At 38.5% G+C, this 26,128-nt stretch overlaps 2 protein-coding genes across 14 annotated transcripts in view; one reads left to right on the top strand and one right to left on the bottom strand.

The window, feature by feature from the left end:
• WAC (WW domain containing adaptor with coiled-coil) overlaps positions 1-22,642 on the bottom strand; it is a 63,263-nt gene extending 40,621 nt beyond the window's left edge. The window contains exons 1-3 of one of the 2 annotated variants that reach the window (XM_072854529.1): positions 22,531-22,642; positions 21,721-21,757; positions 20,097-20,292 (exon numbers count right to left, since the gene is read on the bottom strand). In XM_072854529.1, coding sequence (XP_072710630.1) covers positions 20,097-20,292; positions 21,721-21,757; positions 22,531-22,547 — 250 coding nt within the window. In that variant the 5' untranslated portion in view covers positions 22,548-22,642. Of the gene's footprint in view, positions 1-20,096; positions 20,293-21,720; positions 21,758-21,894; positions 22,030-22,530 lie in introns of those variants that run through there. The other variant, XM_072854528.1, reaches the window with a different exon arrangement.
• On the top strand, positions 21,824-24,482 carry LOC140648481 (microtubule nucleation factor SSNA1-like). 12 transcript variants are annotated; one of them, XM_072854538.1, is made up of 3 exons: positions 22,411-22,549; positions 23,404-23,562; positions 23,877-24,482. In XM_072854538.1, exon 3 carries the CDS (start codon positions 23,944-23,946, stop codon positions 24,286-24,288), a length of 345 nt encoding a protein of 114 aa, XP_072710639.1. In that variant the 5' UTR covers positions 22,411-22,549; positions 23,404-23,562; positions 23,877-23,943; the 3' UTR covers positions 24,289-24,482. The 12 variants fall into 12 exon arrangements, with proteins under 12 accessions (XP_072710642.1, XP_072710643.1, XP_072710639.1 ...); XM_072854536.1 differs by having other exon boundaries at positions 22,473-22,612; XM_072854533.1 differs by lacking the exon at positions 22,411-22,549 and adding an exon at positions 22,703-22,842.
• Positions 24,483-26,128: the final 1,646 nt, after the last annotated feature.

Raw genomic sequence — 26,128 nt, 5'->3', positions numbered from 1 at the left:
GTTATAAATTCTCCAATTCAGTTACAGAACTCCCCGTGGAAATGTTTACTGCACCATCACTGTGACTTTCCTCAGCTTAATCATTATTTCGGACACAGTTAAATCTGGAAAGAGCTATTCCTAACTGGAAGATGGCCAAGAAGGGCATCAGCACTACAGTTATATAAAACTGTAGTGGTGCAACCGTCTGAGCAAGCCTTCACTAACACTATCTCTGCTGATGAACAGGTCATAGGACAGGTCAGAGTCAAGGTTAAATTATCATAACTATCTTCAAGTCTTTCAAATGAAAATCACATCTTCGTCACCAATGCATGAAAATCAGCAGAAAGCATGGTTCTGGGAACCAATTCGAAAACCAGGCTGTGACTTAATGCCTACTGCAGATTTGAGATTCTGCCACGCAAAGACTCACTTTAACAACGTTTTTGTAAGTAGTTTCCAGATCCAAGCTGCTGAATCTCAGACAGCTTGAACTGCAACAAGGCTTCAACACTACGCTGGACTTGGAAAACAGACATAACATAGGGTGAAATAAGAATATTCCATTTTGCAACACAGACAACTTTCTCTAGTAATTAATCACATTCAATTAATGTCTTTATTAACACCACTTCAACTCTGTGAAATTAAGAAAAGATGAAATTCTGAGTTAGCTAAGGATCAGACTGCTCTAATAAAGCAGCTTATTTCTCTCCCTTCTCCCCTGCCATCTTTCAAGAACAAGCAGAAACTCTTTCCTTTTCAAAACCTACCCACTTATACTAGCAACTACAGCATCCATTTATAACCAGCTAAAATAAATTTTCTTGCTCCTTGATTAGAAGAGTCAAATACATCACCATGCCATTCCACACCGTCCTCTGGCATCCAAGTGTCTTAGCCTAATTAAAACTCTTTTTAGCTCATAATATTATACAGTATCATAAACATAAAATATCCAACTGAAACGCACAAATCAGAACACTGAGACACATTAGACTTATGTTCAAAAGATAATCTACAATTCAGATCAGCAAACAGTAAAAAAAAAAAGCTATTTTTCATCCTCTTCAAACAAATCTACACTGAGAAATTAGTAAACAAGTTCACATGCCTCCGCTCACACCCAAGATTTTAGCCAGGCACAAATAGTAAAATTACAGTACTTGCAGTAGTACAGTATAGTGTTGCACTATACAATAGTTAACTTTATACAGTCCAACATAGATAGAGCATGTATGTTTCCTTCAGTCAGACAAATACCTTGTTAATATCCTAACTTTCCTTCTGTCCATAATAAAAAGTGTCAGTACAGATAATACAAAGGAAAGTTTACAAATGCTCACCAGCTGGGCAAGAAGCACGAAAAATGCTCCCTAGCAATAATGAGTGCTGTAACTGGAACTCAAAGGCAGTCCGCCCCCTTCACTCCCTCCAGAGGGAACAGGGATTCAGGAAGGGCTCTACAAGAGTCTTCTTTTCGGTGCCGAGAAACCAGGCATATGGAAAGAAACACTGGGCAGCAGAAAAGCAAGGAAGTTCATTCGACTTGGTTCAACTCCATACATACTGTTCTATGACTCCACGTTCCACCTCTTAGCTAATACACAATTAAATTAATTAGAGACAATATTAGAACTTGAACTTCCTCAACAGAACAAATACTGCCCAACTGACAGACACTAATTATTTGATAACAGAGAAAACTTAACAGCAAGATAGTTCATGGTAGTGATAGTTTATGGGGATAACCAATTAAGACTTGTTTACACAGTGAAAATGATAGAAACTTATCTAGGATAAGCCTAAATTAAAACATCTAAAGTGTATTTCAACTGACATCTTTGTTACCTCAGTGCAAATCTTTGTGCAGAACACTTTCTAAAGTTCTGCACATGGAAGGAAAAAAAGTAACACAATAGGAACACAATACCCAATGCCTCAGCAGTAACTGAACAGCCTATCATGGACATTTTTATTTGCCACATGTAAAAGTAATAAGACAAAACACAATTTTTATTCACTGCATTTTTATGTGGCCTGCTGTATTGAAATAAAATATGGCTGCCTTCCATAGGCAACTAAAAGCATAAAAACTTGCAATTTTTCAAGCAGAGTAATGGCCCCAGAGAATACACCAACTGCGCAGTAACATTTTCCAGAAATTAATAACATACTAAGTTGAATGCACAGTGCTCTGCCAAATGAAAGAAAATCTAGCCTGATCACTGTACTGCCCAACTGCCCAATTACATACTCATTATGTCCCCCAAAATAAAAGTTTTATACCAGTCAACAAGTAGCTCTATGAGCAAAAGAGCTTACAAAGCCTCATTTCCTTTCCCTGCCCTCCTCTCCTACTGTATCTCCTATCCAGGGCAGCAAAGTCTGTGCTGTTTCGTAATGTCTGATTCACAGGATAATCATCCCAATGCACAGAAGTTTTCATCTTTTTCTGCAAGTTACCATTCACACAAAATTTCATGGAAATTAGTCCAAAATGTTAGTATAAACAGACCAAGAGTCATACATACATGGAGTGGGACAAATGACCAATAAGGGATGAAAATGATACTGTATGCATACAGTTTTCTTCATAATAGAATTCTTCTTCTAAAATGGTAGTAAGAAAATGACATCTCAAGAAGGAAAAGCCAGGAGCAGTAAACCAATGAAAGTCAAGGACTTGTATTGTTTTACTAATTAAATACTCAAAGAACGCCAAGATAATACTGATTATTAAAATGAAAAAGATTAGCTTCAAATTTTATCTTACACATTGCATAAGGTAACAGTAGTTTGCTATTTTGCTGTCTTCTGCTTACATTTTTATTTTTAATTGGATCTGCCCAATTTATTTCAGAAACTGAAGTTTAATTTTAGGAGAAACAGTACAAACTGCTCTAGAAAGAAAACCAATTATCTGGCCATCAAAAAGGAAAGCAAAAGGCAGTAATAAAATGGCTCAAATTAAATTCAAACTTCTGAGTTCTCGCATAACAATTCAGTGATTTACTACTCCAGCAACTAACAGGCAGACTGTTTTCCTACGGTTGTACTTCAGTCTAAGTGGATGTAACAGCTTGGGTTGTTCTCATTGGTAAAGCAGATACAAACTTATTTTTGTCCAACCATCCCCTTCTAGTTTGTTCCTTTCCTTGTTATAGCTACAGCAAAATAATTAAATAATTTGGGGGCTGTTTTCTTCTTCCCCTCAGCCCACCTCCCAGTAGCAGGGAGAAATTGCTTTTCAACTCATACATAACTTTGAAAATGATCAGGGTCACTGAACAAAGTCCACTGATTCCACTGAGTTTGTGGAAGAGCCAATATTCAAATGTCCCAAGTCATATCCTTCAAAAAAGCCTAAGGGATGAAACATGCATTTCCACCGCACTCTAGACAAATCCCTACCAACTTTCTTCTTCAAAGAAAACCAGTACATTGGCAGTTTTCTTTGTATCTCAACCATTAAAACAAAAATAAGCAAAAGACTGGACAAATAATTTTACATCACTGTAAAAATGTTTATTCTTTATTTCAGAAGAGCAGTAAGCAACATCATTTGAAATAATTTGCCTGTTTCTCCTAAATTAAGGCAAGTTCCAACCAGCTTCTAAAACTTTCTGATAAGAACACCTTAGAAAGACCCAAAGCTTACTAAAGTAGATAGACTTCAATTTGTTTAAAAGTATAAGTTGAATTTACATGAAAATAAGAACTATAGGTGGACAACAAATTCTTCAGATTTACATTTTTCCTCCGTTTGGGTTCAGGTCATCTAATAATACTGCTTTACATCTCTAAGGCACCTTTATTTGAGATCAATTGACTTGAAAAAGCAGCTTAAGCAATTTTACCCATGGAAAATATGAAAAAGTACCATGAACTTCAGCAACACAAGAGTCATATTCCTAACTCTCTAACTGATGAGCCCGGAAGATCTCAATGTATTAAACAAAAAACAAACTCCCTGCTACAGCATCACTGATGACAGTCAATTTTAAAATCTTTTTAATCTTGTAACACATATTAACGTTATCACATTTGTATTCAGTGGAGGACATTCTTCTAAAACGAAACTAGACGTAGTTGAGAATAAAGCCAAACTATGCTTTCATTCTTGACTGTAGTTCAGAAAACATTTACATCTCTAGTACAGTGTAAAAGAGTGCACAAGAGAGGTTCTTCTGTCCTCAGAAATGCGCTTCATAGAGAAAGGTGCTTTTTAATTATTATGACACACAAAATGAGATGTGCTAAACTGACAGCCAGAATGCTTGCCATGAACTAATAATGATATCTTAACTCCAGCGTGGATCACCACAGCATATGGGCAATAGACTGAATTTCCCCCTTCCAAGCCCTCCCCAGAGATACACCAGGAAACTCAACTAACAGCCCTCCCATGAACATACTGTAACACAGTACTAAGAGACTCAAGTTCTGTAATGAAAGTCTAACAGCACTGCAACGATGCACTATCCCACCTCAGGCAACTATACTTCCACAATCCTTATCAACTCAGAGTAAGCAGAAGACTGACCGCCACCGGTTCATGCCTCAGATTGATCTAATACCTCCTCCTCAAAAGATAACTCCACTACATAAATACAGTAAGACAGGTGTGAACAGGATTTCAGGTTATGTCAAATAAAGTATATCAAGGTTTTAAAACTGAGTCATAAGTAGAAACTAACGTTATGGCTAAGTACCTGATAATACCAGTTACCACAAAGATGGAGAAACTGCTTCCTTTAATAGAAAACAGTGTGCGTAGAAGTATATCCAGTGCACGTCACAAAAAACCGTTTCACTTCTGTCAGATCCCCTGAATCTCCATTTCTGCAACCACTGATACACATTAAATGTCAGTAGATAATTCCAATTTTACAAAATTTTTATCTCAAAACCCAAGAAAAGGAAAAACTGGAGAACTTAAGACATTTCTAAAAGATGCATTAGTCATCTGGGGTATTTTGAAATTATTACCAATACGCACATGCTCAAATGCTTTCTGAAAATTACACTTAAGGGTCACTAAAACTGGATAAACAAATCCCTTAACATTGGGGGGTGGGGGTGGGTGTGTGTGTGTGTCACAATTTTTACTTTTCATTCAAGGAGCTTCCCAAAGAACATAAAACAAATACACTGGAAAAAACACTGATGTTTAACAACTTACACTTCAGTGACGTAAGATGGCAATTGCTTAAGTGCAGACACTTTCTAAAAACTGGGTTTTCCAATGTTTTGAGATTGCAAACAGCACAGTAATACTATGAAAGACTGATACATCATAAACTGGTCATCACTGACAGAAGTTTGAATAAAATCAGAGGTCATGCAAAACAATTTCTGCTTACAAAGGAGGAAAAAAACCCGAAAACACAGTGGCCAGAATACAGCTCTGAGACTACTCCTCCATTTTCTACATATCAACAGCACCAACTTAGTAGTCCCACTCAGAAGCTCCAACCAATTAAGCAAGGTATGACAACTTAATCTCCCTGACAAAATCATCTGAGCAAAACCAAAATTAAATAAGAACGAGGCTATGTTGTTTAGCAACTCTCTAATATTTCCATATATTAAAAGAAAATTATAATGTAATTTTCTTTTAATGTTTTGGGAATAGTTTCTTGGGGACAAAGAACTTTAAGCAGAAGATTCTGTCAGCGCAACACCTGCAGGAAAGTTTCCATTACTCAGTTTAAAATAAGGAAGATGAAGTTGCAGCATTGTCTGAACATAGGTAGTGCTATGCAGTGGCAAATGCTTGCAACCTTAATCCCATCTTAAAAGTTTCCTTCATTTCAATTGAGTGTGCACTATTCAGAATCAGCAACTCTACAAGTACATGGTGTTGTAGAAAGATTAAAAAAGGAGTCTCTATTACAAAACACTACTGCAATCCTGCAAAAAGGTTAGTCACAGACATAACTATCACACTTACATCCTTAATAAAAAGGCTGTGGCAGAATCAATGCCTAACCACGTTAAAAAAAAAAAAAGGCAAGAACAAAAAAGACACTATCTCCCTTCTTAAATGTGTCTTAAAAATATTAACTGTAAGTTGCATTATCTCAAATTTGTATCTCAAGATACATCAAATTTAACTACCCTCCAAAGGCATCCAGAATTTTGTCTCATTCAGTTCTATTCTATTTTTACTTTGTAGGCTAACACAAGAAAGCCTTATTTGTCCCCCAGTTACTTAATAACCATATCTGACAAGAACCAAACTCCACTTCAATACAACATGACTGCTTAAGCACTATTAATATTTGCCAGTTGAAGAGAACTTTGCTTCTCTTCTAAGGCTACAGCAATGTCCATGAAATTTTTAGTAACTCATCAGAAATGAGCAAGCTAACTTGAAAATATTTAGTATTAGAAGCAGCAGTTGCTCAATAAACTTTTACATGGTAACTTGTGAAATAATTAGGCTTACACAAACGACTTTCAGTTCAGGACATGCTATACCACATATATATTTATTACAGTATAGATTTGCAACAAGTATAAGGATTTTAATTTTATGCTTATTTAATCTTCAACTGGGAATTTTTTTTTAAAAGAAGAGATGCTAACAACATCCTGAAAAAAAACAAGTCAAATCAATTTCTGCCGCATAAAAGTTCTTCACTGAAAAAAAAGGAATCCTGGTGCAGGGCTTGAGGGAGGAGGCGGCAAGCAAGGATCCACCTAAGAATTAGTATATATAATGTTGTGATTTTAATACAATGGATTCATAGCCTTAGTTTCAGGCTGGATGTTTAGCACAGCTTAATAAAGGTATTGTGCAATAGAGTTTTCAAATATCTAAAGCACAGTAGGTGACAAGACAATTCTTCCCTCTTCCCATTAAATAATTCTTAAATATATACTTAAAATTCAACTGGTCTTTCCTGGAATTTCCTTACTAGAGGAAAATATGCCTCTCCACAAAAGCTAAAGTTATGTTTACAAACTGAAAATCTATTTTACAATTGTCTGGTTGCCTAAATGTCTCATTGTATCTCCCTAGTTAAGTAAACACTCTCAAAAGGACTATACAGAGACTGCAACCATTAGTATAGGCAGTGTTTTGCCAGTAAAAGAGGTGAACTTTACTCGAACTTGAAGAGGATCATATTATTCCTTGTATTAAATCAAATAGAAATAGTATTCTTTCAAAAGAAATGAGCGGTTTTGAAAATTAAGTCTGTGTTAACCTGTCAGCTGCAGGTGTCTGAATGAGGAACTACTCAAACTACTTAACTAGAAGAGATCTGAACTCCCACTGATGTTATTCAAGGGGGACACCTGACGTGAACACACCATCATCCAGAAGAATGTAATTATGTGAAATAAACACAGCAGAAAAAAAATAGGTAAAGCGCATTACCTAATTTGTACAGAAGAGTTTATGCACAAATGTGCATTATTTATAATTATATGCCTTAATAAAAGAACTATTCTTTTTCCACATTTGGGAGTGAATAGGTATGTTTGAAAGATAATAAATGAGATGAGCAGGGCAGATCACAATTTCCTTTCCCTGGTTTTGCTACTGATAGGTATGGATAATTTGTAACTCTGCTACTCTAACAAACTCAGTAACAAATCTACCTAGGAAAGCACTGAGGAAGACTGTTGCTTTGGAGGACATAAAACAGCATGACATTTAAGAAACCTAGGAAACCAAGGGAGAGGAACTAATCTGTTTAAATGGAATGGAGCTGTAAATATTGCTTCTTAAAAATATTTAGAGAAAGCCCAACATGCCTAAATATATCAGATTTCTACGATAATACGGTGAAATATAGAATGTTTCTCTTCCAAAAAAATAAGCTTAAAAATTAATCTTACTAGGGATACTGAAATTCTTATAGCAACAGATGTAACAGATTTGAAAAAGGGGCAGGAGGGATTTTTTTCAAAGTTTAACTATGCTGAGATCTTTTCCATAAGAAAGTGCCCAATGCTGGCAATTTAACACAATAACTTAGTTTGAATCTACTAAAGTCTAATATTAACATGCCCATTACTATGGACATTTTTTCAAATTACGTTTTCTTTTAACAAAAAGGCTGATCTTCAGATTCCTTTAATAAACAGATCGAAGAACTGTCAAAACCAACATTACTAAAATCTCAAATCTTTAGGGACAGTTACAGAATAAATTTGAAGCTCTCACTTCACTAAAACAGGTCAGAAATTACTCAAGTTTTTACTAAAAAAAGGTATATTTTAGCAAACATTTCTATGTATTAGCTGATAGCATTTTGCTTCTGCAGCTATTAATGAGCATGTTCACAGTTTATCTTTTCACAAGCTTTTCTCTGGGAGACAGCTTCTCAGACAAAACAACTGTACAGAGTAATGACAGCACCAGTTTTGAAGTACACTCTTCAAGGGAAAATAGCAAGTAGTAGTAAATCCAAGATGCACGGTATTTGGGATTAAAAAGCACATAAAAAGGTGACACAGCTAAATACATTTTCTTCCTCATTTCATTCATTGAAATGGAATTCCTTGAATTTATTGAAGTGATTCAACATTATTCCCCTTTCAGGACCCACTAGGTGGGAACTTCTATTCTATTAGCTGAGCTCTTTCCACATGTAAAAGGAGTGCCTCCAAGCTCCATTCCTCCCCACAGAAACACTGCAGCATGTGGGGTTTTGATCACCTGCCCATGAGGAGGCACAGACAAGCCATTTTAATTTACACTTTGAGTAGCTATGTCAACTCTCTAAAAGTAAGAAAATGGTAAGAAGGAATTTCATGTTCTCAAATGAACTGGACCCACAAAACAAAGAACAAACAAAAAAACAGACAAAAAACAACAGCCCACACTGATTTTATAGTAGGAATTTCCTGAGCCACAAAATCATATGCCTTCAACCACTGCCTCCTAAAAACAGAGAAGGTATGAACTGATCAAACACATGCAACTAACATTTTCTAACCAAATATATAAACATATTAAATGATACAACGTTTTCATAACATACAGCTTTTTCTGCATTTTTAAAAATGAAATATCACAAATATTTAAAAACCAGGAAAATGTAATTTTACAAATTTCTTTAAAATTCCTTTATATTTTCTCCCCAGTAAGAAGCCATACTAGTTCAACCACGATCAGGCTTTATTATTATTATTTTCATTCAAAGTAATGTTAGTTCAAAGTTAGTAAAATTACTACAAAAAGGATCTGTGACTGATTTCAATTCAATATTGGCTTATTTAAGATTTAAATAAAACTGGTTTAATCTTTACACAAGTAGAAGTAACCTAGTTTATCCTGCTTCTCATCTCATCCTGTAGCCATCTTAGTCTCTAAGCCCAGATCTGTTTCTCACATTCACAGCCAAAGCTAAAGCTAAGGACAGGAATCAGAAAAATGGATAGCAAGGAACCACATGTCACTGTCAAGCCCTCGTCCTACGTCTAATTAGCCTCTCTGCTTCCTTTATGGTCACAATGAATTACAAGAAAAATATCCAGATAGGTCAGCAGACTTCATATGAAGGCAAGGAAAAAAAAAAACTGTCTACAGTTTCATTCGGTTAATTAATTGTGTATCTTGACTTTATTATCTTATATATTTGAAAGCTGTCCTGGCGAAGACTGGTGACTATTTAAAGGAAAGCTTTATTTAATAAATGTTACAAGTTCTTTCTACCTGTAACACACCTCTTCAAGAAGTTCTGCAAGACACAATAATAATTTATGTTGAGTGAAAACTTCTATATCAGAATTCAGAATAAAATATATTCTAAATCTGGTTTTATTCTCAGTACACTTAAACTAAAAACTTAACTGTAGTAAATAAGAAGAAAAGATGTGGAAATTGAAACAACAGAATTTGATAAAACTAAACCAGTTTTTAAATGTAACCCCATAAATTTGGAGGAAGGAAGGAAAAAAAAAAAAAAAGAGAGAGAATTTTAGCTTCATTATTCTCCAAATTCATTTCACATTATCCTGCATAAACCTGATCTACACATGACCAGTTTAAGGAGTACAGCCTTTCTCAATCCCAAAGAGAAATCTTTATCTACAGAAGTTATCAACTACTCTCCAATTTTCATATTAACAAATTTAACTTTGAAATCAAATGTATGCTGGAAGGTGGTGAGGAGAGAAGGGAAAGGCCTTATAAATCACTCTAAAAAGCATGTGAGGCAAGCATGTCAACCTTTCTGTAACAAATTCTTCCGGCAAAGAAAACAATAAATTTAAGAAAAAATTTACGTTGTGTCATAAGCAAATTCTGCAAATCTAAAACAGCAAAGCAATTTCAAGACCCTAAAGATACTGTCCAACTAGATGAAGCTGTGTAGTTATGGCACATCAGTGAAAAACATCAAAAGCCTGCATTAAAGTGGAAGTGTGCAATCACCTTTGAAGACATACATGCTACACACTAAGTCTGGTATAAATTGTACTGAACTGCAGAAAAATTCTGAACAATTTAGATGGTAAGAAATTCCAGAGATCAGATCATCTAGATTATATTCAATCCTAAAAAGAGTTTTTAGGATAGCTGCTCCTAAAAAATAAAAAGCACGTGCTGATAAAGCACACAGAACTTAAAACTGTACCAGTGTAGCAGGCACCTGCAAGTACTAAATTCTACTGCCAACAGATCCATCATAGTTCCACCTGACCCAACAACAGCACTCAAAACAACATATTCTCAATGACTGAAAATCCTACAATGCAATATGAAACACATTCACAGGTTCATAATCCTCACATGCCATGAGCCGAGATCAACCACTGGGGGGGGGGAAGTTATCACAGGAATGCTACTTACAAAGTTAATTAACAATTTTTAATCCCTTTCAATTTAAAGTCCACTAATCTACAACATTTAAACTAGAAATATTCACATTACTGTTTTATCTATCAGTGGACCTCTGATCAACTAGTTCAACTTTCTGCATGAAACGAACCTTAGAAAACTGTCTTTAAGTCATCCAGCTTCAAAACTTCTACCCCTGTAAAAATTATCACAGTAAGTCACTCCAATTGTTACTAGCAACATTAAAAATTGTGCCAAATTTCTGTTTTCTGAATATTTAGGTTAAGCTAACTGGATCTTGCACCTTTGTTTGCTACATTCAAGAACTCGTAAGTATGCCATTTCTTTTCCCTGTAATTATTAATCAAATAAACCCATAATGTTTTCTTTGTAACTATACCAACAGTTCTTCAAGACTCTCCTTCTAATGCACGAGTTTCAATTGCAGTAATTTTCTTGCCTCTTCTCTGAAAATGTGCAGTTTTGCATACTTTCTGAATTGTGAGAATCAAAACAGAGACCGTATTCCAGTTGCTGTCACATTAGCACTAAGAGGTAATCTCTCTAGTCCTACTTGATATTCCTGTGTTCATATAACCTTTCTGGCTAACACTGCACTCAATATTTATGCTCTTAATTGTGTATGAGTTTCATGTCTGTTTTAAGAGTCATCACTCTGCACAGTCTGTAAAGTCTTACACTTCTTCCCATAATCTCCTTCCTGTAACTTTTTACACAGTGGACCACTTTTACATGTTCCTGTAGATTAATTACCATTCTCACTTCTGCACAACTTAGCTAGCTCTATACTAGTGAACAGTTTTTATTATTTGTCATTCAGTCTCAAATTACTGACAATGTATAAATGACCCTATGATTTCTTCCTTGTAGATAAAAAAAAATGTTCTTACTTGGGTCCAAGAGCAAACCTATGCACATTTAAAAAAAAATAAAAATTGGATGATCACAAGTTTTATAGTTTTGGGATCTATCAGTTACCAGTTTTTGATCTATGAAACATACAATGTAAACAATGTTTTCTTAGTTAAAGATCTCAAAATATTTTACTCAGTGGCTAAGAATCACCTATTTAATGTCTACCCAAGATAGCAGGTCAGAGAAGTTATTTGACATGTATCAGAAAATTAATGACAAAAGTTTAGATAGAAAAAAGACCTCCTGAAGATCCTGCTGCCCCTCAGATACTGGGAATTTAGCTCTGGAAACTAATTGTTCATATTTCTGACTGCCTTGCCCTTGTCATGAAGCACTTAAATACTGCATTACATCTCTCTTTTTGAGTGATGACAAAAGCAGGATATTAACATTTTTATCATACCTCTGCTGTAGCAACAAAGTAAGTTATGTTTTAAAATTGGGGCAGAAAAATTTGCAACATTAAACTTTGACATGCTGTTTCTTTGCAACTCTTCTCATTACGGTAGTCACAGTAAGGAACAGAATGATTATCCCAAAGTAATATGGGGCCTAATCAACAACGGTCTTTAGGCCTCTTGTTTTCCATTCATTTCAAACACAATATAACATTGCTGCATGCATGGAAACGTAAGTCAAGGCCACAAAAGCTTACCAGACATCTCTCAACCCATCTGATAAAAGAGTGAATAGTGTGGTCTCTTGTCAGTCATCTGCTCAAAAATTTGTCTCCCTTTCCAGTAACTTGGAGGACAGACTTTCCAACCGGACATTATTCTTGAATACTGCTCCAGGAGTCTACTTCTAGTCAGTAGGCAAGTACAATTTGTGCCTTAAAACATGCATCTCACTTCACAAGCTTGAAAGTAGGGAGAAAAATTAAACACTGCCCAAGAGGAAAAGGAGGGATGCAAAAGTATGTAGGAGAATTCCAGGCTATTTCACTGTTTAGTTTTTGGTGGGGTTTTTTTGTTTTGGTTTGGTTTTTTGGTTTTTTTTTCCCTGTTGAAGGTCTGAGAAAAAACTTTCTGCAGCAGGAAAATAGGTGAATTACGAGATTCAAGAGATGTCTCTGAATAATTTAGAAAGTGTTTAAAATTTACAGGACCAGCAATTTATTTTAGAAGCTTACACTTCAGAAATTGACGTAATGTTGTTGCCTATATATTCATTACCATAGACTCTCCACTTATTACAGATGAATGAATTTCAAAATACTGTTTCACAAAGCAACACTTCCAAAAAAAATTTCAATAAATAAAAATTTTAGCCTACAGTATAATTCTAAGATTACTCCCTGTGCATACAACTGCAGGCAGAAAGCTCTGATATCAGAAAAGGGATAAAATATTCAGCAAAAATTTGGTAAGCCACAACTGCTTTGGTTAGTATTTTTTAATAGGCAAAAGTACTGAATGGATACAGGTTAATGTCAAAATCTAGACATGAATTCCCTATATGATTAGGCTAGTGCTTTCAAATGGAAAACCACACTATAGTAAAAAAGCAAACCTGCACAAAATGTGTAAAATAAGCAAAAGAAGCCCAGAACTACACAGCATTCTTTTACTACTAGCAAAACATTACTGGATAAAGGAACAGCTAGTGAACCTATATGCTTTTCCTAGGGTAATTTTATTGTTAAAAGCTAGGAAGTCTGTTAAAGGTCTTCAAGAAAGGAAACAGAATCTTCTAATATCAAAGTTGACTGCAGGTGTTCCCTGCTGTAAGTACAACAAAGTTTGGTGACCCCTTCATAATTCAAGAGAAAACATTAAAAGGATAACAATCTTACTCAATATAAATAAATACTTCTCTCTTTTCAAGCGCTACATTTAAGTCCAAAAAGGATTCATTTTTACACTACAACAAACTACTGACAAAGCATAAGCCTAGAAGCATCGGTGTTGAGAACTGCCATTCATTGCCAGTACAATTTTTTTTCCTTACTGAAGAACTATATAAGGAACAATTTCTCTGTACATTGAGAGGTTTTTCCCTGGAAATACCTATGAAATTGTATAAAAGCCTGACTTCATAAACAAATGTAGTTAACACGGCAAGTTAGGTGCCATTAAATTACTATTTTCCACAGCAAAGTTATTACAGCATCACCTCCTCTCAGCCAAAACAGAGGCAGAGCTTTCTCTTCCAAGTCCTGCACAGTTTTAATGATACTTGGCTTACTCGATACTTTATATAGAATAGGTAGAAACAGCAGGGAAAACAAATGTAAACTGTCAATAAACAGTATTTCTCGTCTTAGAAAGCAGACGCGTCCCAAACAGTGGTTAAGGAACTAATTTTAATCGGTGGCGATTAGAAAATACAGAGTAATCCAAGTAAAAAAAAATAGATAATTTACAAATTGCTATCTTTACTATGGCCTAGCAGCAGGCAGCTCATCAGAAACTAACAGTTTTCATTGCTGCTTCTCACCTTCAGAAAAGTAACCCAAAAGTACACGTTTAATAGGCTGTATATTCCATTCCTGCAGTCAGAGGCTAGAAGCATTATGCTAAGAAAGCATGATGCTAAGTAAAAATCATTCCCTTAGGATTAGCTTATGTACCAAAGATAAGCAAATTTAACAAATCTTGTATATAGCCATTATTTTCCCTTTTCCAAAACATAAAATAAGCTTACATACAAAAGCTTACCAGGTCTAGCTATTAGACTGACTTGAACATGTTACACTTACAATCCAAAAACTAAGTTTATGAGTTCTTAAAACACTTAAAGATACGTACTTCCTTAAACAGATCAACCGTAATGGGAAACCTTCAGAGGACCTATTTACAGATCTGTATTTTATATACTAGCAAATAGAAGAAAGTAAAAATAATAAGTGAAATTGGAAGTTCCCAATGTCAAAGTCCTAACAGCAATGAATTTTGGGAAATGGTTGCAGCAATAGGTTACAAACGAACAGCACTGCTTATTGCCATTTGCTGCAGCTTCCATTTCGGATAAAGTCTCCCATTAATACACCTTTACTCTCACAACCTACAGCAGATACTTGAACTTCATGGAAAGAAAGAAACACAGTGGACTCCACCCACCTAAATGCATAAAGACTTAGCATTTAATCCCATCATATTAATATCACAATTCTTTCTAATATCAATAATATAAAATCAGGTTTTTACATCTTCCATCTTGTGCTTTTTAAAAGCAAGCTTTGCAGCTACTTTTCAAAAGCAATTTTGAACATTAACATTCTAAACCTCAAAATTTAAAAAAGTACATACACAAGTTATATCCTTTACTATGATTCTGTGATCACATACTTTCCAATTTCTTTTCTATTAGAGATCCTCACAGCAGAGTAACAAACAAAAAAAAATGGTTAAACAACTGATCCAGCAAAAACTCACTTCAGAAACATCACCAAATATACTGAGTAAATGTAAAGCTACTTTCTATCTAAAACTTCTGAACTTTTAAAGCAAACTTAAAATTAACACCCTCCCAACTGAAGGTACTAGTACTAGTGCGACTTGAAAGAAGGCTTTTATCAAAATTAGAAAACCACAGAAACCTACTTTTTCCATCTCCTTTTTTTTTAATCCAGAGAAAAGCTTCTAAGAAATTAATGATCCTGGAAGCAATTGTATTTATCCTAAAAAACAAACAAACCACCAAACCCCACCTCCTTTAGAGCCATCCAAACAGCCAACATTCAAGGAACAGGGGAGTGAATCACCTCTTTTACACTTTGGATGTTGGGAGGGGGTGTTCAAAGCATGTTTCATGGAAAGCCTACTCTCATTTGTGATGACAGACTTCTCTCATCCCAGCTTTGACCATACAGTTATAGTGAGGGAACAGTTTTCACAGTAATGAATAATTACTTTAACATTAACAGCAGTTAATACTAACTAAATAGAAAGAATCTATTCCAGCTTCTTCCTCAACCCTTTGCTATGCTTCATTACTCTTAGACTTCCCTCTTTCCACCTACCCTGCAATTTCCTCTTTCCAATGCACGTTGCCCAGGCAGCTTCCACTCTCCTGTACCTGCCCTAACGCCCCGTTTATTTCTGACTGCTGGTCAATGATCACGCTAATTTAATCAGCAGTTAGCCTCTTGTCCTCCTCTACTGCGAGGGTTGCTAAGACAGGAAAGAAAAGCTAGCTGTTTCCGGCTGTTTGCTGCCCCTTTGCTATGAGAACTCTGAACTCCTTCAGGAACCACTGGAAACAAAGCAAGCCAACACTTCATGACAGAAGCTCCCACCACTACTTCAATAAAACTAGGAAGTCATGATTTAAAATATTCTATTCAGTCTCTAATAGCAGTAGGATTTTGAATCTTAGAACTGTATTACAGTCAATAACAGTGGTCATTGACAGTATTCTTAATTGTCAATTAAAAAAAAAACATGCAAAAGAAACATTCACAAGAGTTCAGTTATATTTTGGAATTTAAATATCACAAGTTATAATCGAATTTAATGAAAATAGCCTACATAGCACACAATCCAGCAAAATATTTCATGCTGTGTACATTAATGCTTGACATTTGTTATTTTAAACAATTCAGTAAGATCATGGTATGAAGCAAATACTAATTTTCAGTCTCTTAAACATAAATGTAGCAAAACACTCAGTATCTTATTCACAATAAGAAACAACTGAGTACATGTGGCTTAACTTAATGAACTTTTTTGCAAAGTTCTACTATGTATCTTAGTCAGTCATTCTGCTCCATATATTTAAGTAGAAAGAAACATCCTTTTCCCTTTTTTACCAAGGGTTGCATCTTGCAATTTTTGCTCCTAAATAATATATATATCTCCCTTACAGCATTACCAAAGCTATCTTACTTACCTGACCTCTTTGTTTTCTTCCCTGTACAAAAATATCGCCTCATTTATGCATTTAAAAAGACCTACAAGGATCATCTATGCCCTCAGTCTGTCCATCCTCAAGCATGAGAACCCTCAAATCTTTGTACTTCCCTTTTTTCTTTAATAGAAACACTCTTCCACATCTACAAGGCCCTTCGTAGTTCTATTCCCTGTAAACAATGCTAGCTTTAAGTCCCTATTTGTTACTGTTAAGGAACTTCACACTTGAGTTGGTCTCATAATACCCCCTAATCTCTTCAAACTCCACACTTGCCTATAGCAGCTGACCTATAAATAAGAGATGCACTGAGGGGGGTAGCTGTTCATTATGCTTTAAACACTTGCATACAGAGACAATGTCCCCATGCACAAGGACCTGAAAGCAACAACAAAGTTACTGCAGTTTTTTGATATGCTGGATGTACAAGTACTCTTTGGAAACCAGGGATGTGACAAAAACTTGCAAGTACTCTACTGTGTTAAGTCCAAGGTAAACTTGGAAGTCTCTCTCCAGAGAAACGATCGTCTCTGTATGTAGTCTCTTTCCACAGAAACCATGCAGTAAGCAACTTTGAAAAATGCTTTGTTTGCACTGTATCAGTATGGAGGGCTTACCCATAACACACGTTTTAAAACCTTAATTGAAAGCAATTGAATTTCTTACCATGGATTACAGTTCTACAAACACAAAAGATTCTGCCATGAGCATTACAAAAATAAGCTGTAACAACAAATACCTTTATGTGGGTACCAAAGGTATTCAGAGGGGGAGGTTCTACCATTTTTGAGTTACTAATTTTCAATCAATTTAATTATAGCTCTTACATTTTATATGTGTACACTTAAATCTTTAAATGACATTTAGCCAGTTGTCTTTACTACAAAAAAGCGATCCAGTAATGACTAAATGAGTCCCAAGTATCAGCATGCTACATCACTGAATCTTCCTGTTTCACTTCAGAGCAAAAATTACCAAGAGATATACAGGACTGACTTTTCAAACATTGACTTGAAAGGGAGAGATTAGGTTAATTCAGCTTTATGTTCAGTAGTAATACTCCAGATTTTTGTTGTTTTGTTTTCTAAGGGATGAGAGAAAGAGAGATTGTTTGTTTGGGACTTTAATGCAGTTTGAAGAAATAAATACTGGAGATTTTTCAATTAAGTTTGTTTTGTTAAATTCAGCTCAATCATAGGAAGGCAATACCACCTTTGTAGTAGTTCCAAATCAAGCACCACTGATTTTAAAATAATGAAATGCACAACAATTACAAAAAAAAAAAACCAGACTTCCCCCCCCGAAGAGTATAAAAAGAAAGGAAAACAAGCCAGAAAACTACAGTAGCACCAAAGCCAATTAATACTCTTCAGTCATATTAGGACTTCAATGAAAAATTTTAGCAATTTTTTTAAATTTTTTTTTCTTTTCTCCACTGTATGTCTGCAATTGCAAAACTAAGGGAATACTATATCAATAACAGTACCTCAGTATAATTCAATAGACAGAGAACACAGTAAATTATTAGATTATGTCTTTTGCATACTAGCAAGATGCAAATGTCCATAATACCACAGCATTTCACCTATATTCTAACACCTACCTTCAATTCATACTGACAGAAAGATTCAGTAAATCAAAGACAAAGTTGATATCCTCCTGCTCACATCTGCTCAGCTTTGGTTTACTACATACAATACACAGGATTTAACACAACTTTGGTTGTTTTGAATATGTTTTAAAAAGCTGAAACTGGGGCCAAACTAACCTTACTAACAACACATCAAAAAAATCACTTATTTCCATTAAATAGTACAAAGGTTCATCTTTCAAAATTAGTAATTTCCCTCAGACTGTTGAAGCCTACTTCCTTCTCCCAGTCTATTAACAGACAATGTGCAAAGGACCATTTCAGATGAGAATAAAGGAAATTTTCCACTGTGTTAACAGCTTGGGGAAGGAGAAGGGACAGTGGGATAGTGTTCCTTCCACTTACGAAACTGCAAGTAATTAATTTTCCTTCATCTTTACTGTATACATCCATGCTTCAGGTCATTCCCCAACTATTAAATCCAGCTGGACTCAGTGAGAACTTCAGAATGCCCTTCCTATCTTAAAAACAGTTCCAACACACAAATAAGCAAATACACTCCCCATATAGAGCCTCATCCACCAAATGTTTTCATATATGCATAACTCCACTAAATGTAGCTCCACTGAAGCAGAAAGAATTACTGATTGTAGCAAAACTAAGCAGAATGGCAAGAATATGTAGGACAAGTATCTTTGGACAGGTGAACAGGAAAGAAGAGAGGACACCTCTGTGTCCTAAAAAATAGCACAGAATAGCAGCCTACTGGCCTTGCAAATGCATTTAATTCTGAAATTACTCTACTTTCAAGTATGATTAGATATAATGAAAATCAGTGTACTAACAAAAGATGCCTGTTTTTATAATCCTTCTTCACAATAATATCACATTACCAGTGGTCTACAGAGCCTCTGTATTAATCCAAAGGAAAAACAAATAGGAATTGTAAGAACACTTGGGTACCATAAACACATTTGTGGTGTGGAACTAGTATTTCCTAAAAGGTACTTACAGATATTTTCTTTATTTTACTTTAGCAAGTAACAATAGTGCAGCAATAAATATATCTGTACATCACAAGTGGTTAACTTTATATAGAAGAAAAAAGCACTGATTTAAAGCTCTGAGTTCTCTACTTGAATATTTCACTTTATAACTCCATACAGAGACCAAATACAGTACTTAAAAAACAGAAAACATGCTTCCAAATTCAGTCAGTAACCGGGGTTTTCTAAACTGCAACTGTTACCATTTTTTATTAAAAGGAAAATCCTACTCTTTCTAGGAAATGAGGATAGAAAATAACATCAGTTTAAAAATATTGGGGATATTACTACTGCCTATAATATCCTGTAAAAACACAAGAGGCTGACTTGACTGTGAACATTCTTCTCTAGGCTCCTGCCAAGAAAGGCTCTGGTAAGTGCTACCTTTGATTGTCATTGTTAAGAATTCTACACAGCAGCTAAATATGAAGAAGCTTTTTTTCACTTCTTATGGCATTTGGTCTAAAAGCAAGTAACTACACAGTATAGCACCACAATACATGAAGTTATCAAAAAAAAGTCTCTAAAACAGCTAATATTTATTGTTAGTGAAAAATCCAGAATGCTATTTAATGTTATCAAATGTTGCAGTATGTCTAAAAGTGAGACATATCATTTAAAAAAAAAAAAAAAAAAAAGAGAAGTTTGTTTAATCTTTGTGGTTATAAGAAAAAATACCACCTGTAAAAATAGGAAAATTAATAGGTGTTACAATGCCTAAATGATTGCTTCCAATGAAACTTGCACTTTGGTTTTACTGCAGTCTTCCAGGCACCGTACAAGGCACATCTAGTGTTACACTCTCATCACCTGAGTGATAATGGCTGAATTTTAATATTTATGAGAAATTAGTAACTGCTTAAATAAAGGTTAATTAAAGATAACTCACCACCATCCCTCTCTCTAACTCTGTGAGTATGCACACTTTTTGCTTTACTGTGCCCTGTGTTGTCACCGTATTTGTTTTCAGGGCTATCAGAGCGCCGCAGCATTTTATTTGGTGGTGAAGGATCTGTGGTGTCTCGCATCTTGTCATGACGGTGATCACCACCACCGGGGTGACTCTTGGATGAGTATTTAAGAGCCTGTAACAGATCACAAGAGAATAGGCATTTACATTAGCTATGAAGTTACAGAACTGGTGTTAAAATGTTATTTCTAAATTTTAGATCTCTTTCCAAAACACTTTTTAAAGTTAATTAATTTTCATTTCCTATTTAAACAATCAGCATTAGTCTTTCTAATTTTAATTACCTACATTAAAGCAACAAGTTCTGTAATTAGAACTCAAACCATTTTCTCCCACTATTACATGCAACATAACACTTGCTGTTAAGAAAAACCTAATTTTTCTATCTTTTCACTGATGGACTACACACTTTCAGCAGTAAGTTAGCCACAGTACTTCTGCACTTCTGGGAGAAGCCCAAGTCTCCACCTGGTATTAAGAATATAAACAGAAAGTTACAATGAATCAGTGTAAACTTTGAGTATGTCCACCATACTGTAGTCAAGGCCACTCAGTTTCACCACTACCTTGAACTTCTGCAAGGTTTTTCCACTACTAGCAACCCTGCAGCAGACATAATAAAAAATCCCTAGAATTCTAGGGGCCCAAAATATGTAATATGATGATTAATTTTGAAGTATTTAGCAAAAATTACATGTTCTGCCTCACTTTGACCTGCTTGATTCTGCAGTGTGAGCTTCTGAGTGGCAAATGTTTACATTTACATGAACTGTCACTGACAGCTGCCTTGGACTGTCAGATTATACTTCACAGTGATACGAATACACAGAAATACAATAAAACAGTTCAATTCTGTGCCCTAAGGAGAGCAGTATCATAACATACAGCATTCCCCAGATTCACACCCCGAGAACTGTTTTTTTCAGTAGACACAGCAGAGGAATACATATCCACCTTACAGAAACTGAGGTTATTGTCAGCAGCTTAAGGATTCGATGTTTTCTGAACATGCCTAGCAGCTGGCAACTGCAGAAACTAAGCCTTACTAGCAACCCCAGTTATTCAGGGTCTAAAACCATGCCCTGCTCAGGTTACAGTCCACAGCAGCAGTTTTGGGGAGAAGGACGGACTTGGGGAGGGGGGCGGGGGAAGAACAAGATGCCTTTTGTTTTTAAAAGGAAAACACTCACCTCCCCCTGGATCTCCACTCCACTGCAAGTGACCCCGGCTCGCTCTCCCGCCCCTCGTACCGTACCCTCCCCGACTCCTAGGCCCAAGCCCTACACGGGTCGCACTAGGCCGCTCCTCCTCGCTCCGGCCCCGCAGGCCTCAGAAGAGCGCCGGAGCCCTGTTCCCTCCGCGCGCGGCCGCCGCCGCCCCCCCCTCCTCTCCCCCCGGGCCCGAAACGGCGCCGAGGGACGGGACCGAGGCGTCTGCTGCACCGCGGCCTGCGGCGGCGGCCGAAGCCTCCGCTGGAGTAGCTCCCCCCCCCTTCTCCTCCCCTGCTCCTCCTCCTGGGCCTAGCGGCCGGCGCTTGAGGTACCTGGTAGGGCTGCGAGTCCCCCCTGCGGTCGTGACAGCTAAAGAGAAAGCGAGAGAAAGAGAGAGACGTTAGCGAACAACCGTTACCGGCCGCCGGGGAAGGGGGCCCAAACATGGCGGAGGGGAGGGGGAGACCCCGCGGGGCCAAGGGCCAGAGGAGGAGGAAGGGATTTACCCATCACTGAGTCTCTGCTGTTTCCTCGCATACATTACCATCAATGCCCGGCCTGTGTGTGTGAGTGTGAGGGGACCAGGAGGGGACGGCCGCGGCCGGGCCACAGGCGCCGAGGGGGGAGGAGGGGGAGGCAGCGCTCCGCCTCACCGCCGACCGGGGGCAGGGAGGGGGGAAGGGAGGGAGGGGGCGGCTCAGGCAGCTCGGCTGGGCGCAGCGCTCACGGGCCCATCTCCTCCGCGCACAGCGAGAGGGGAGACGCCAGCAACTCGGCTCCGCGCGCGCTGAGACACTCCGGGAGCACGGACTCCGCCGCCGCCGCCGCCACCGCCGCTGCTGCCGCCGCCTCCTCCCCCCGCTGCGCCCGCCGCCACCGCCGCCGCCGCCGCTCCTCCAACTACATCCGGGAAACTCGGGCGACGCCGCGCTCGGTTAACGTCGGCTCTTTTCGGCTCTTTCCGACACGCTCCGTCCCCTCTGTCCCCTTTGCTCTCGGGCGACTCTGCGTTCGGGAAACATCGGCTGCCTCCGCCGAGCCCAACGCCCTTCAATCTCTCCCTTCGGCAAACATCGGCTCGTTCCGTAACTCTCCTCCCTCCCACCGGCCAGCCCGCCTCGTCCTCCTCTCCCGAACGCTACCTGTCTTCGGAAAACATCGGTTATTTCCGTAGAGATGTTTTCACGCTCCCGTCGGGGTGGCGCCGCGTTCGGAAACGCTCGGGTATTTCCGTGACCCCTCACCCGGCGGCTCCGAGGCACTGCCGGTCGGAGCAGCGGTTGGCCGGGCGCGCCCGGCTGATTGGCCGAGGGGAGCCCCCGCCGTCCGGGGGGCCGCGCTGCCGGCAGCACCGCGCCTCGCTTCCCCGCGCGGGCGGGCCGGGCCGAGAGGGAGCTGGGCCGCGGCGGGGCAGCCGGCTTTCTCGCTGGGAGCCGACAGGGCGGGAACGCCAGGCAGGTGGGGGCAATAGGGGGAATTGCGAGAGAAGCGGCGGGGTGGGGGGAGCGGCGCCCGGCCGTGAGATAGGAAAGGGAAGGTCTCGTCTTACCTACCCCCTCCTCCCCTTCCGCCCAGGGACTTGATGTATAGGCAGGAGCCATTTTGTGTACGGCTCGTCTTCTGCGAGGAAGCGCTCGGCGGTGACGAGGTTGTTAAAATGTCCCTGGGGAGGCGGCGGCGGTGGGAGTCGGGCTGTGCCCTGCCGCCCGGCCCCTGCGGCGGTGCCGGTTTTCTCCCGACCCGCGGTGGCGGGGCTCTGCTGCCGGCCCTTGAAGAAACGCCGCCAGGCTGCCGCAGCCCCGGCCGCTGAGGGAGCGAGGCGCTGGCGGCAGAACGGCCCGGGCGCGGTGAAACCGCCGCCGGGGGGGGAGCTGGGGGTGTTGGGTGGGGGTCGGCGGGTGAGGGGCGCTAACGGCCGCCTCCGGCGAGCAAGCAGCTCCGCGTCTCGGCACACGCGTAAAATTGTCACCGCGGCGCCCATGAGTAGCCAACAGCGCCAGACCGGTTTGCTTCAGGTGGATCCGGGCTCTCTGAAGTGGATGCTTGTCCCTCAGTTTGCGAGGAAGATCCCCTTCATCAGAGGCCGAGTGGATGCCGCTGCTGGTGGTGACTGCTGAGCTTTCTCCTGGGAAAGGGCCATTTGTTTTTTTCTAACCAAACCCTCGAAGTCTGAGGTACAAAGCATCATATATTCAGAATGGTATTAAGATATTATAAAATATAATGGAAGTTTTTTGATACCAGAGTTGAGCATTGCTATGAGGGTATCATAGGAGAGACCAGTTTTCAGTAAAGGTATAGTGTAGATGCCGAATTTTGTCCTGCCCCTTTCCTGAAAAGTGAAGAGATGCGGCACAACTCAGAACTAGTGTGTTAACCTTAAACAGAGCATCTTTCCCCGTGGCTCTGTCTGTGCTAGTGTAGCATTATTCATGATAACTTTCTCACAGAATTTTTCTTTCTGTTTTTTGTTGTCTTGTTTTTTTAGAGTGTAGAAGGCTGTTGCTGAGGGGACTTCAGGGAGCAGTGGCAGAGCTCAGGGAGGGGAGTGGAGGATGACTCAGCAGGGAGCTGTTCTTCAGGGTTACAATAATGAGCTAGTGAAATGCATTGAAGACTTGTGTGTGCAAAAAGAAGAGCTGAACAAACAAATCCAGCAAGCAGAAGAGGAAAAAAATAAACTCCAGCATGAAATCCAAGTCCTGAGTGAACAACTGGAGTGTGTATGTGAAAGCCTGGCCCAAAAGGTAGCTTCACGGAATGAGCTTGATAAAATTCTTGCTGAAACTGAAGCTGCTTACATGAAGATTTTGGATAGTTCTAGAACTTTGCTTAATGTTCTGAAGAAGGAAGTGGGAAGCTTAAAGCATATGCCAGAACTGAAAACCAATGTAACGTGAAACAGTCAAATGTTTGGACTCCACAGTGCTAAAATTCCACTAGGTGAGAAATGTGTTTAGCCACAGAACCTTACAATGACAGTATAAGCAGAGAGGGATTTTCTTCCAACTTTTCTGTATGTTTTATTATTATTTTTAAATGCGCTAGACAATAGATGAAATAAAGTTGCTGTTTTGCTGTTTAAAAGAAAAAATCTAATTACTTAAACACTACAAACCTATATTGCACGTAGGTAGTTGAGGCAGATGTGAGGCTGTCGATTTTGTCATGGTGATGCTTCAAGGCTATTCTGAAGACAGGAAAAAAAAATCCTGTTTTATTGGTCAATTTTGGATGGCTACCAGTGAATTACTGTTTGAAAACTAGTGGGTGCAAGTAGATCAGATACTACTTGTTCTCGCTTTACAAATGCTTAGGCTTTACTGTTAGGGACCAAATGGAAACCAACGATTTAGCTTCCTCTAGGAGTTTGGAGTTCTGTCTGATGCATGCACAGCCCCTTTTTACAATCATCTCTTACTTACCTGGAATAATGGAGAGATAAGGTGAGAGAACATGACTAATGCAGGGCGTTGAGGCTTAAACTGTAAGACTATATATGGTTCATGGATCTTCTGAAGCCATACAAATGCCTTGTTTAGAAAGGAGGCATACTATAGTGAAACAGGGTTTGGTGCAAGTGCATGCCTCCCACGTGCAGGGCACAGCACTGCAGGCAGCTACACCGTGTGAGCTTGGACCAGCGAATCCGCTTACGGATAAGCAAAAGATGACTGTATTTCAGTAGTGTCTAGAAGTCCTGAAAAACTACTGGGGTTCAGTCAAAAATACTAAGAGTTAAATACAAGGCCAAAGAAGATAATCTTGGCTAAAAACCAATAATAGAACTTTTGGAAACCTTATTTTTAGCGCCCTTTAGCTCTATGCTGATCTATTAAATAATTGTAATAAGATTGTAAAGAATAGTGAACAACTTAGAATGGAGAGAAATAAATACAAATGAAAGTAGAAAATGAGATTAGAGGAAGTTTGCAGCTGTCAGGCGTTCTTACAGATGAGCTTAAACTAGAACCTAGTTTAGAGATCTGGGAGGAGGTAACAGCATGGCAGAAATATCAATTTAATCCTATTTTCTATTTCTAGTAGTTACTAGACCTCTCTGTGTTTGTGTGTACATATACATGTATTTTGTCCTGCTCATTCATGTGTTACAGCAATAACTTTATTTTTAAGCTGCATCTTGTAGTCAAATCTTCATTCTATACCAATTAGCTAAATTGAAAGAAGTGCAATTGTAATCTCCTTACTTGATAACTGTGTGTCTCTCAGCAAGTGTAAAGGGTATTTAGATGTGAATAGTTTCAGTAATAGCTCTTCACTAATAACATGAAGCAAATTTTATGTTCTTCTGGTTGCCATGCTACATCAGGGATTAGTGTGACTGAGCTAATCAACAATTTACTTGTATAGCATTCCCAGTGACTTCCCTCGAGTAATGCTGAAGTGATAAAATTAGATAATCTCAGGGCTACTGCTATTGTTATAGTACCGCAGTATTCAGGACTGCCTTGTTTATATTGAAGTGAAACACAAAAATGTTGCTATTTTTTTAGTAGCAAAAAAGTGATTTATTGGACTGGATGTTTCTTGGCATTCTCTCTTCCCTTAGTCTGGTAGTAGTAACTAATTTACCTCAAAATAGGAAGGCTCAGGAAAAGGTATTAACTAAAGAGCAAGGACTTTTTTTAGAGTTGCGTATGTAAACTGCTGCTTCTTATTATCCGAAAGGGAACTTGAAATTGTCTATGTGAAAAAAAATATTGTGTCCTAGAAAGCTCA

Source organism: Ciconia boyciana, chromosome 2, assembly GCF_034638445.1.
Source record: "Ciconia boyciana chromosome 2, ASM3463844v1, whole genome shotgun sequence".
In the NCBI taxonomy this organism is placed as follows: domain Eukaryota; kingdom Metazoa; phylum Chordata; class Aves; order Ciconiiformes; family Ciconiidae; genus Ciconia; species Ciconia boyciana.
This window is presented reverse-complemented; position numbering and strand designations above follow the sequence as displayed.